Source organism: Saccopteryx bilineata, chromosome 3 (genome assembly GCF_036850765.1).
Source record: "Saccopteryx bilineata isolate mSacBil1 chromosome 3, mSacBil1_pri_phased_curated, whole genome shotgun sequence".
NCBI lineage: Eukaryota > Metazoa > Chordata > Mammalia > Chiroptera > Emballonuridae > Saccopteryx > Saccopteryx bilineata.
In genome coordinates, this window is record NC_089492.1 from 307,417,166 (window position 1) to 307,429,883 (window position 12,718).

At 50.9% G+C, this 12,718-nt stretch overlaps 1 protein-coding gene across 2 annotated transcripts; it reads left to right on the top strand.

Annotated features, from left to right (window-relative positions):
• The first annotated feature begins 781 nt into the window (after window positions 1-781).
• On the top strand, window positions 782-11,065 carry LOC136332083 (sialic acid-binding Ig-like lectin 10). Of its 2 annotated transcripts, XR_010730593.1 has the most exons (11): window positions 782-1,342; window positions 1,481-1,765; window positions 2,040-2,087; window positions 2,215-2,478; window positions 3,506-3,553; window positions 3,664-3,921; window positions 4,012-4,296; window positions 4,579-4,672; window positions 4,755-4,878; window positions 6,268-6,760; window positions 7,724-11,065. XR_010730593.1 is itself a non-coding variant. In XM_066271344.1 (10 exons), exons 1-10 carry the CDS (start codon window positions 877-879, stop codon window positions 6,481-6,483), a joined length of 2,088 nt encoding a protein of 695 aa, XP_066127441.1. In that variant the 5' UTR covers window positions 782-876; the 3' UTR covers window positions 6,484-7,714. The 2 variants fall into 2 exon arrangements, 1 of the variants encoding a protein (XP_066127441.1); XM_066271344.1 differs by lacking the exon at window positions 7,724-11,065 and having other exon boundaries at window positions 6,268-7,714.
• The last annotated feature ends 1,653 nt before the right edge of the window (window positions 11,066-12,718 follow it).

The following is a 12,718-nucleotide window of genomic DNA, read 5'->3' on the forward strand; positions in this document are numbered from 1 at the left end:
TGATCCCACTCACTCCCCATCTCCCATGCCCTTCACATGCCTGCAGGTCCGGCCATACCTCACCTCCGGATGCAGGTGTTCTTACCACACAAGGTGCCCAACTGTATGACAGAAGAAGGAGAAGAGGTGGGAAGTGAACCTGGGTCTTGGGGGCGGGTGCTCCCGCCCAACCAGGGTCCATGAGCCCACCTCAGAGGATGATGGGATTGCACCGAGACAGCCCACAGTGCCCAGATTTAACAAGTAAATACACACGGTGCAAAGTTAAATTGAAATTTGAAGTATAAACAATGTATTGCTCTATGATAAGTATGTCCCTTGCAATATTTGGGACACACTTACACTTAAAGAGAGAAAGAAAAAAAAAAAGATTCCTTGTTTATCTGAAAGGGAACTTTCCTGGGCACAGAGCATTCTCTCTGGCAGGAGGATCCCCGTCCCCTGTCCCCAGGAGTCCCCTCTGTCGCACTGACTCCATCACCAGGGCCCCTGAGAGAAGAGCTCACTGTGAGCTTTCACTTCTGCTTCCGCCATGACCCGGGCCTCTCGGGACAGCCCCCTGCCACCCAGGCCAGGCCCCAGGGCTGCAGACATGCCCCCTGCTCCCCCCAGCAGAAGTGACTTACCCCCCCCCAGTGCCAGACAGACCCCCCACCCCCGCAGGAAAGACGGAGAAGCCCAAGTGGGCGAGGTGGGAGGGAGAGGGGAGAAAGGGAGGTTCCCGAGGGTCCCGGGTCAGAAGTTCATTTCATGCATCAGTCCCCGGGCTCAGCTTCCGCCTGCCGCCCTTGCTTCCTCTTCTGTCTCTGCCCAGTGCAGTCACAGTGTCCGGAGTGTGCCTGTCCCAGGGCTGGTCCAAGAGTCCTCTGGGCAGAGATGCTCCTGACGCTGCTCCTGGCCGTGCTGCGGGGCGGTGAGTGGGCCGAGGGCGGGACAGGCCGGGGTGGGGACCGCACCCGGCAGCAGGGTCAGGATTCAGGATTCTCGCTGACGGTACAGAAGGTGGTGACAGTGCCCCAGGGTCTGTGTGTGCTCGTGCCCTGCTCCGTCTCCTACCCCCAGGAAGGCTGGACTCAAGGTACCCCGGCTCATGGCTACTGGTTCAAAGATGGAACCAAAACGACCAGTGGTTATCCGGTGGCCACGAATGACCGGTCTCGAACGGTGGCATTGTGGGCCCAGAATCGATTCCAGCTGGCGGGAAGTCCCCGGGATGGTAGCTGCTCCTTGCTGATCACTGATGTGCAGATGGGAGACAGCACAACGTACCACTTTCGCATCGAGAGAGGCCCTAATGTAAAATATAATTTTGTGGAAAATAAGCTCCGTCTGAATGTGACAGGTACGGAACTGGCTGGAATGGGGTGGGACCTCCCCCGCCACCCTGTTTCTCATGCTGGGAGGGGCTGTGGGGACTAGGCCAGGGGTCACCCCCTGAAGTACCCTATCTGGGGCAACAACGTGCCCTCTCTCATCCCAGCCCGGACACAGAAGCCAGCTGTCTATATCCCTGAGACTCTGGAGGCTGGGAGCCAGGTGACAGCCATCTGTGTGTTTGCCTTTGACTTTGCACTGTGTGAAGCCCCTACATTCTCCTGGATGGGGGCTGCTGTCCCCTACCAAGAAATCCGTCCGTCCATCTCCCATGTCTCAGTGCTCACCCTCACGCCGAGTCCGCAGGACCATGGCACCGATCTCACCTGTCGAGTGGACTTCCCCAGAACGACTGTGCACATCGAAAGCAGTGTCCGGCTTAATGTGGCCTGTGAGTTTGGTGGTGGTCACCAGGCCCAGTGGGTGGGGAGGTGGACATGCGGCTGGTGAAGGGTGGCTCTCAGCGGGGGGCGGACCACAGAGAGGAAGGTGTGGAGTCCCGTGATGGGAGGGGAAGGAGATGCCATCTGGTTTTCCACTCACAAGTGTGTATTTGTCACTTGTCTTCCTGGCGGTTAGTGACACTTTCTGTCCCTGGAGTGGGTTCTTCCTGGTTGTTTGAAACCAAACGTTCCTCCCTATGCCAGCTTACAATCTTGTTGCAGATGCCCCCAAAGTCCCCGTTATCAGCATTTCCCGAGACAACAGGTCAGGTACTGAGGGCCTGCGGGTGGGACAGGGCTGGGCCAGCCATCTCTGGGAGATGATAAAATGTCAGCTGTGTGTGGGAAATGGGGTTCCTCTGTCTCTCTCTGTCTCTCCCTCCCTCCCTCTCTGCAGCCCCAGAGTTCCAGGGAGACAGCCCACATCTGGAAGCCCAGAAGGGCCAGTTCCTGCAGATGCTCTGTGTGGCTGACAGCAGACCCCCTGCCACCCTCAGCTGGGCCCTGGAGGACAGAGTCCTGTCTTGGTCCCGCCCCTCAGGCTCTGGAGGCCTGGAGCTGGTGCTGCCCAGGGTGCTGCCTGGGGATGCAGGGTGCTACACCTGCCTGGCGCAGAACAGGCTTGGCTTCCAGAGCGGCACCCTGACCCTCACGGTGCAGTGTGAGTGTGGGCAGCAGGGCCTGGATTCGGGAGGCGGGAGGGTGAGGGGCAGGGGCTGGGGACCGTGTCCCAATCTGCAAGGTTTCTGGAGCCTCCATCTATGGGACTAATGATTCTGATTCCACGTCTGGCCAGGTATTCGTCTCCCCACCACCAAGCCATTCTCCGACACCAGCTGGGCGCCCGCAGTTCAACTCAGTTCTGACACTGTGTATCCAGAGGGACAGATGCCACAGTCTGAGGGCTCAGTCCCACATGACTGCCCCACTTCAGACACCAATAGCAAGTGCAGGTGGTCTCCTGTGCTTCTGATTATAGATTAGAGGTTACAGATGGAAGGTTCCCACAAGCCCCTCCTCAGGTTTGACTAATTTCCTCAATACAGTGGCTCAGAGGACTCAGAGGAACATTTTACTTACTGGGTTACCGGATCTGCACGTGTTCGCCAACCTGAGGAAGGTCAATCAGACCTGTCCTTTCGGGTTTTTATGGAGCCTTCTCTCATAGTCATATTTAAGTAAATCCTTTGCCCTTGATCATTGGGCTCAATCTGCAGCACCTCAGTCTTTGGGAGGTCAGGGTGTGGGACTGAAAATCTTAATCCTCCAAAGCTGTGCTTGGTTTCCCTGGCAACCAGCCCCCATCTTTAGGTGCTTTCCAAAAGTCAGCTCACTAACCTAAACTCAGGTGTAGTGGAAAGGGGTTTGTTATGAACATCTGGACCCCTGTGTCACCCTCAACACTTAGACACTGCAAGGTTTTCAGGAGCTCTGTGCCAGGAACGGGGACCAAGTCCAAATATATATTAAATATATAATAAGAAATATATATTTCTTACTATAAATCACAACATCACAGGGACGCGCCCTTCTTACCCGTCCATTTTCTTGGGTGGTTTGTGTAAGTGGTGAGTCACTCTGGGGGTGACTCAATCTTTCTCCCCCACCTGCCACTGTCATGTCTCCAGGGACCCTTTGCCCAGAGTGAAGTCCCTGTCCCTCTAGAGCTGGTGCTCTGTCTGTTTCAGATGCCCCTGAGAACCTGAGAGTGATGATCTCCCGCGCTAATGGGACAGGTATGTAAGGGGCCTCTGGGTGACACATCGAGGCTGGGGCGTCTGGTATGTGCGCATGCCAGAGGGTCTTCAGCTCTGCCTACGTCCTGCCTCTCTCTTCCCTCCCCTAGTCTTGGAAAACCTCGGGAATGGCAGATCCCTCCCAGTCCTGGAGGGCCAAAGCCTGCGGCTGCTCTGTGTAGCTGACGGCAATCCCCCAGCAGAGCTGAGCTGGTTCCTGCGGGGTCAGATTCTGAAACCCTCCCAGCCCTCAGCACCCGGGGTCCTGGAGCTGCCTCGGATCCAAAGGGAGCATGAAGGCGAATTCACCTGCCAAGCCCAGAACGTGCGGGGCAAAGTGCAGTTCTCGCTGAGCCTCTCTGTGCACTGTGAGTGGGATGATTTGGGGCCCTGGGAACAGGACATCTGGGTCCTGGGAAGGCAGAGGCACCGCTGACCCTACTCCTCCCTCCCCACAGACCCCCCGCAGCTGCTGGGCCCCTCCTGCTCCTGGGAGGATCAGGGTCTGCACTGCAGCTGCTCCTCCCGAGCCCAGCCGGCCCCCTCCCTGCGCTGGCGGCTGGGGGCGGGGCTGCTGGAGGGGAACCACAGCAATGTCTCCTGCACGATCACCTCCCGCTCTGCGGGGCCCTGGGCCAACAGCTCCCTGAGCCTCAGCCAGGAGCTCAGCGCCGGCCTCAGACTCAGCTGCGAGGCCAGCAATGTCCACGGGGCCCAGAGCGCCGCTGTCCTGCTGCTGCCAGGTCAGGGGCCCACCCAACGCCCTTGGGGGCGGGGCCTGAGAAGGGAAGGGACAGGGCTCTGTGGTTTGAGCAAGAGCTGGGGAGGGGCGCCCCTTCATCTGTGGCTGGGGGTTTAGAGGGGAAAATACAAAGCCTGCCTGGAGTGTAGCAGGGTTTTAAAGAAATAGACTGAAAGGGATTGCAGGTGAGCCGAGCCTGAGTGCCCTGGTGGCGATGGGCAGGACGACCCTGGTTTTGGGGAGAAGAAGCTCAGAGGAAACTTCTGACCGTTTCCCCATGCAGAAAAGAAAGAACTCATCTCAAAAGGATTCTCTAAAGGAATAGTTCTGGGCACTGGTATCACCACCCTCCTCTTCATCTGCCTCATCCTGATCATGTGAGTTAGGAGCAGGAGAGAGGGTCTGGGGACAGGGGACGGGAAGGAGCCAGGGCACACACGAGGGCTGTCGTTTCCTCAGTGTGAAGACTCTGAGGAAGAAGCAGACCCAGAACCCGACCGAGGCAGAGACTCAGAGGCCCAGGGTCACAAGAAGGAGCACCATCCTGGATTACATCAACATGGTCCCTAACTCCGGTGGCCTGGTGAGTGGCCCAGATGAACTGCCCAGTTCTCACCCTGCCCCCACCCTTTCCCTGAGGGACGTCAAGGTGGAAGAAGCATGGCTGTTGGATTCAAATCCTGACTGGCACTTACTGTGTAATAAGACCTTGACCAAAATCATTGGCTCCCTCCGGGCTTCCATTTCTTTGAGAGTTGTTTTGAGAGTGAAACACATGCCCTTGCTCAATATGTAGGAGCTACACCGTTATTACCACCTCTGAGGACATTAGTAATTATAATTAATGATGTAACTATTAATAGCACTGAGAGACTGTGACCTGGGGACTAACAACAGGGCTGTCTGGGTTCAGACCTGTGTTCATCGTTGTAAGTTCTTAGGCGAGTCACTTACCTTCCCTGAGCCCTTTCTTGAACTTTAAAATGAGGGAACTAGTAGTGCTACCAACGAGGATCATTCCTGGTATTCAATAGGCTCCTACTGTACCTGGAAAACATTTAGAATAGTGCATGGCACTTACTAAGTGTTTGGAAATGTTGGATATTTTTCAGAGAAGATATCTATATCCTGATGACTCCAAAATTCACATCTCCCAGACTCACCCCTGAACCCTGGACTTTTCCCCTGAACTCTAGACTCGTGTCCAATGACCTAGGCAGCATCATCACGTGGATGTCTAACAGACATCTCAAGCTAACCTGTCCAAAGGCAAATTCATGAGTAACTACACCATTTCCATATCGTCTCCATCCTCCCCATCACGGCAAATAGCACATTTCTCAGCTGCTCAAGCCTAAAACCTCAGACACATCTTTCATGTCTCTCTTGTCTATCGCTCCACAATTAATCCATCATCAAGTCCCCTTAAACCACTTCTTCTCCTACCTCCCTCTTCCAGACTCCAGCATCTCACCTGGGAACCACTGCCACCTTTTGTGGGTCCCCTCTGTTCCCACACCCCAATCTACTCTGTACATCATAGTCATTTAAAACCCAAATAGGCCCATCAACCCCCTTGAGTACAATTCAAAGAAAGAAACGAATGATTTAGGGGCAAAAAAATGGTTTAAAGCCAATCTCTAATGGTCACATTGTACATGATTCCATGTATATAACACCCTTGAAGTAAAATTGTAGAGCTGGAAGACAGATTAATACCTGCCCAGGGTTAAGGCCAATTCTGTGTTAGTCTGCCCGGGTGGCCACAGCAAAGAGCCACAGACTGAGTGCCTTGAACAATAGACATTTGTTTATTGTTTCTATCCTGAGATGGAACGTAAGCTCAGTATGAACAGAGACTTTATTTCCTGATGTGACCCCAGTTTCCCCATCAGTGCCTGCCAGGTAGTAGGCACTAACATATTTGTTGAATGGATGATGAATGAATGGATGATGACTGTTTTTCCCTTAGGGTCGAAATCGAAAAGTCAAACCCAGCAGTCCTTCCGGGGCCTCCTCTGCAGATGCTAACTCCCCAGGACCCAAATTGTCCCCGCCAGCCCCAGAATCAAGGAACAACCAAGAGGAGATGCATTATGCTGCCCTCAGCTTCCCAGGTCTCAAGCCAAAGAAGACTCGGGAGTTCAAGGACACCAGCTCAGAATATGCAGAAATCAGATTCCACTGACAGTCCCCTGGGCTGTGGACCCAGCATGCAGGCGGGGGAGAAAGGCAGAGCCATTGAGAGGATGAAGAAAAGAGGGCAAACTCTCTCTCTTTCTCTTTTTTACTTCCTCCAAGGATGGGTCATCCCATCCCAGGCCTTGCATTTGGAACCACTTGACAACTCTCTTCAGAGTGACCTTTCCTGGATACACACTATTCTGAGAACAAGGATAAACTTTTTGTCTGACAAACCCAGGCACCACCCTCGCTGATTACTCACAGTCTCACTTTTCTCCAAGGTGAGAAAACTTTACAAATGGTTCAACAGTCATCCCTGTGAGGTTGGCAAGCTAACCCCATGCCATTTTCATACCATCCGAGAGCAAAGAATGTATTTTAAATTTTAAATGGTTGGGGGGCGATTGAAGAAGAAGAATGCTTTGTGATGCGTGAAAATCTGAAATGCAAAGGTCAGTGACCATTAATAAAGTTGTTATTGCTTTATTATATTTCCCTGCCCTGCATGTCCTCACCCTGGAAACCTTTCACCCAGTGCCACAGCTGGTCACGCTGGCCTTGGCTACGCTTGACCCCTTTCTGAGCCTCTGCATCTGTTTTCTCTTCTGTGAAAATAAGTGGATGAGTTTACTTTAGATTAAGATCTGCAAACTTGCCTTTGCTAGTTGGCTCAGTGGTAGAGCATCGGTCCGGCGTGTGGAATTCCCAGTAAGCCGCTCCCTTACTCTCAAATATCATCCTCCTGTGGCCAATGTCATGCAGAGTTGAGTGGCGCACTAGTGGCCCGCTTGCAAAGCCTAAGGATAATTAAGTGTCTGGTCCTTCACAGGAAAGGTTTGCTGACTTTTTTTTTTTTCCTGAAGTGAGAAGCAGGGAGGCAGAGAGACAGACTCCCACATGTACCCAACTGGGATCCACCCAGCATGCCCACTAGGGAGTGATGCTCTGCCCATCTGGGGCGTTGCTCCGTTGCAACCGGAGCCATTCCAGCACCTGAGGTGGAGGCCATGGAGCCATCCTCAGTGCCCGGGCCAACTTTGCTCCAATAGAGCCTTGGCTGCGGGAGGTAAAAAGAATGGAGAGTGGGAGGGGTAGAGAAGCAGATGGGTGCTTCTCCTGTGTGCCCTGGCCGGGAATTGATCTGGAATTCCACACGCTGGACCGATGCTCTACCACTGAGCCAACTAGCAAAGGCAAGTTTGCAGATCTTAATCTAAAGTAAACTCATCCACTTATTTTCACAGAAGAGGAAACAGATGCAGAGGCTCAGAAAGGGTTCAAACGTAGCCAAGGCCAGCGTGACCAGCTGTGGCACTGGGTGAAAGGTTTCCAGGGTGAGGACGTGCAGGGCAGGGAAACGACAAGGAGGTTAGGGGTGCTCCGGTTTTCAGCCTCAGAACATCAGGAAGGGCAAACACTTGGAGACCAGGGGGCGGGAACACCAGCAAAGTCGGGTGAAGAGTGAACTGACAATGCTCTGAACCAAGCAGCTGGTGAACAGGAAGGAAGAGGAGTCTGTTTCTCACTGCCAAGCACTTCCCTTTCCTTTGTCCTTCCCCAGGGGTCATAGCTGTAATTGCTTCATGGACGGTCCTCTTGGGGATGGTTCCTGGCAGGCAGAAAACTGGGGAGCCTAGAGAAGATGCTGGCCTCTACATTTATAACAAAAGGGATGTTACAGATTGGATGACAGGAAAAGCTGAAAAAGGAGTATGAATAAAGCAGAAGAGGTTTATAAGTAAAGCTGAGAAAAATATGGGTAAAAGCAGGTCAAATTGGGTTTTCTCAACTCACAAACTGTACATAAGTGGCAGTGTCATAAGAGGAAGAAGGGGAGGAAGCACCTCCTACATATCACATTGTGAATCAATCATTTCTAGTTATCTCCTCCGACAACTGGGGTGTGTGCTAAAGAGGATCTCCATTGTGAAGATTTCTGAGACTCAGAGAGGTGAATTAACTTATCTGAAGCCACACAGGAGAGATGAGATGGCTGGCTTTAAAACCACAACTTCCGGCCCTGGCCAGTTGGCTCAGTGGTAGAGCGTCGGCCTGGCGTGCAGGAGTCCCGGGTTTGATTCCCAGCCAGGGCACACAGGAGAACTGTCCATCTGCTTCTCCACCCTTCCTCCTCTCCTTCCTCTCTGTCTCTCTCTTCCCCTCCCGCAGCCGAGGCTCCATTGGAGCAAAGTTGGCCCGGGTGCTGAGGATGGCTCTATGGCCTCTGCCTCAGGCACTAGAATGGCTCTGGTTGCAACAGAGCAACGCCGCAGATGGGCAGAGCATCACCCCCTGGTGGGCATGCCGGGTGGGTCCCGGTCGGGCGCATGCGGGAGACTGTCTGACTGCCTCCCCATTTCCAACTTCCGAAAAATACAAAAAAAACCCCAAAAAACCCCAAACCCCACAACTTCCCCCACATCTCCCTGTGCTTCAAGATCCCTCCTGAAAGGGGTGCTATTGGGTGAATAGGACTCAGAACAGCAGGCCAGAACCCAGGCAGGGCACGTGGCTTGGCTCTGGGAGAAACAGACATACAAGCCCCATCTCTGACCTAGCTTGTAGTCAACAAGATCAAGGTGGGAGGGGCGTTAGCGGATAGGCAAAAGGGTGCAAGAGGTGAAGAAGTACAAATTGCCAGTTATAAAAGCAGTCATGGGGGTGTAAAGTTCAGCACAGGATAAAATAGTCGATACTATTATTGGCCTGACCTGTGGTGGCCCAGTGGATAAAGCATAGACCTGGAATGCTGAGGTCGCTGATCTGAAACCCTGGGCTTGCCTGGTCAAGGCACATATAGGAGTTGATACTTCCTGTTCCTACCCCCCTTCTTCTCTTTTTCTTTCTCTCCTCTCTCTCTAAAAACAAATAAATAAAATCTAAAAAGATAAAAATTATAACTATATATGGTGCCGAGTGGGTATTAGACTTACCAGGGTGGTCACTTTGTAAGGTATCTGACTGTCTAATCACTAGGTTGTACATTTGCAAAGAATATAATTTTGTATGTCAACTATAACTAAAAATTTTGAAAAAGGAGACTATTTAGTTGGAACAATTGACATCTTTATAAAATTGTCAGTATTTTTCAGTCTTTCCCCTTATGTATTGTGCTCTTTTATAATTTCGCTCTGTGATACTTCCCAATCTTCTGTGTAGAAGACATACATATTTCGGTTAGATTTCTATCAAGGTATTTGATATTTTGTTTCTTTAAAAATAACATTGCTATATATGTCATTTTTTCGTTAATTCTTATATATAGAAATACACTTGAATTTTGCATGTTAATCTTATATCTATCAACCTTGAGAGGGTTGCCTATTTTAAATAATTCATCTGTAAATTATTTTGGATTTTCCATGTAAAAAAAATAATAATAATATCACCTAATAATAAATATTTCCTTTTTTTTCCTCCAAATGGGAAATCAAACATTTAAAAGGTGCTTAAGAACAGGATGAGATTTTGTAGGGAAGGCATTTAATTTCAAAAGGTGACAACTTAGACTGAGAGAAAAAAGCCATGAGCAGATAGGTTAAGGTTTTCTGAGTGAAAGCAGAGTTGACCGCCTGTGTCCTGAGTCCCGGTGTCCTGAGCGAGAAAATAAGAGAGGATATTCAGAGATGGCACCACCTGAGTTAAACCCTCTCAAATTCTAGAGCTCTTTATCTGTTAAAATATTGACTAACATCTATTGAGCACTTACCCCGGGCACTGTAGTTTAATGCTTGTATCACCCCACCCAATACGAAAAGTTAGGAGATTTTTGGCCAACGACCATCTTGCCAAGCCCTAATTCACTAGGAGGTTTGGTCTGGTAGTCACAGGGTAGTCGGTGAAATGGTGAGGAGGCCCACTCTGGCATGTTTTGCCTCCCAATGTGCCAGCGCCTCTGAGGACTGAATAAAATAAAAGACAAACTGAGCGGCCAGGACTGAAGTTGGCCCCCAGAGTAATGGAAGCAAAGAGTCGTGGATGAGGTCACCCAGTGCACCTGCCTCCTGTCATAGGTGGGCTTTAGAGTGGGCCAGGGTCTTGTTGAAGGTCACACCGCAAAATAGCAGAAGTGAAATCCAAACTCAGACAGGTCTTAAAATAGATGAGCACTGCAGGTCCTGAATTCTTTTTCATAAACATAGAGTGGGGCGGATGCTTAGAAGAGCATGTTTCCCTCCTTGACCCCCAAATCCTTCCAGGAGAGCAAGTCTTTGGCGTTTGTCTGACCTGGGAAATAGCAAGATTGTAAGGTTGTGTTGCTAGGACAACAGGTTTGACCAGGGGTCAGTACCTTTGAAATGTGTGTGTTAAGGTCCTGACTTATGCAATAATAACTTGGACTTCAAGGGAAAGGGCGGTGTTGTTAGCCAGTACTCTCAGGGAAAGGCAGTGTTGTGTAGATGAAACAAAGCAAAGAAACAAACGAAGACCGGCCACCAGGCCTGGAGTCAGAACACCCAGCTGGGACTCCCTGCACTGCAGATACTCTCTGTAATCACTTATTCAGACTCTCAACTCCAGGAAATATAAAACAGTTCCAGATTTCTGTTCACTGACTTCGTTGCATTTTGATTAAAAATATTTTTTTTGTCCCTAACAGTGTCTGAGACTTTCTGTAACTTTCCAGTCAGTTCTGATTACTAAAATCAGCTTGATCTTAAATCTTCACCTCCAACTAGATCTACGTCCCATCTTCTCCCCTGTCTATCCAGCAGACGTTTAGGCTGGGACCTGACTCCTTGGACAAGACAGGGAGACCAGTTGTCCCTGACACAGCTTTTCTTCATTCCTGTTTCAAGTCCTAGTTGCCCAAAATACTGGGGCTCAGAGGAGGGACAGGTATGGGGACAAGTGACCCTTGCCCTGCCTGGTCACAGCTATGGCCTCTTGTTGGCGGAAACAGCCTCTCTGGCTAACCCTGGCTGGCCCTCTGTGTGGCAGGTGTCCAAGGGCTGGCTCTCTCATGGAGCCAGGGCATGAGGATTTGGTCCTGCTGAGACTTTCTGGACTCCTCTGCTTCTTGACATGAACGCTGTGCCCTCTTCCTACAATGTAAGGGACAAAAGGCCTCCTGCGTGTTCCTCTTTTACTCACTCTGCTACCACACTTCATGTCACTTGTGACCTCAGATGTGTGGGTTTTCCACACATCAAATGTTCTTTCACACCAGCTGGTGTCCTACAGCTGACCTCACTTCTGACACTAGCTACCTGGAGATAGCATCAGAACCCACAGCCCTACAGGACCGCCCCCTCTCCCAAACTCAGATGCCAGTCTCAAGTCCGTTTGTCATGTGAGCTTCTGACCGATGGCCAATAGATTGGAGGTTCTGGTGACCTCCTCCTTGGGTTTGATGATTTGATAATGGTTCACAGAACGCAGGGGAACCCTTACTTATATTTACTGGTTTGTTATAACAGGATGTTATTGAGGAACAGCCTGATGGAAGAGATGCACAGGGTACAGTGTGGGGAGGGGTGAACAACCTCTGTGCTCTCACCAGATGCGTCCCCTTCCCGACACCTTGCAAAGCCCACAGTGTGGGATTTTTATGGAGGCTTCATCATGTAAGTATGATTAATCATTCACTCCATTTCCAGCCTCTCTCCCTTTGCTGGAGGGGAGAAAGTTCCAAGCTTCTAATCATGGCCTGGTCTTTTCAGTGATCTGCCCATCCGGGAGGCCACCAACAGTCCCCTCATTAGAGCAAAAGACACTCCTATCACTCAGGAAATCATAAGGGCTTCAGGAGCTCTGTGCCATGAACTTGGGGCAGAAACTGATATTTATTTGTATATTATTTCACACACACCTTTTCCAATTCCACCACTAGCACAGGCCACGTGGCCTGCTGCCTTCTTTGGTGAGATTAGCTATCTTCTAGATCAGCGGTTCTCAACCTGTGGGTCGCGACCCTGGTGGGGTCGCCTAAAGCCATTGGAAAATACATAATGCATATCAGGTATTTACATTCCGAATCATAACTGTAGCAAAATTACAGTTATGAAGTAGCCACCAAAATTATTTTTTGGTTTGGGGTCACCGCAACATGAGGAACTGTATTGTGGGGTCACGGCATTAGAAAGGTTGAGAACCACTGTTCTAGATAGCTGAAACCTGGCTACCCTCCTTGGTGCCCACTTGACTCCCACATCCTAACCACTTTGGACTGTGGGGTGAGGGCTGTACTTCCTCTGACCCCACTTCGGGCACTAGCCACAAGCTCCGAGATCCCAAGC

Bases quoted from the DNA above. Each gene is read 5' to 3' on its own strand.
- LOC136332083 (XM_066271344.1), top strand. From the start codon at position 877: ATGCTCCTGACGCTGCTCCTGGCCGTGCTGCGGGGCGGTGAGTGGGCC. The intron at 1,343-1,480 runs GTACGGAACTGG...CTCTCATCCCAG, and splicing joins GCTCCGTCTGAATGTGACAG to CCCGGACACAGAAGCCAGCT. The intron at 4,673-4,754 runs GTGAGTTAGGAG...TCGTTTCCTCAG, and splicing joins ATCTGCCTCATCCTGATCAT to TGTGAAGACTCTGAGGAAGA.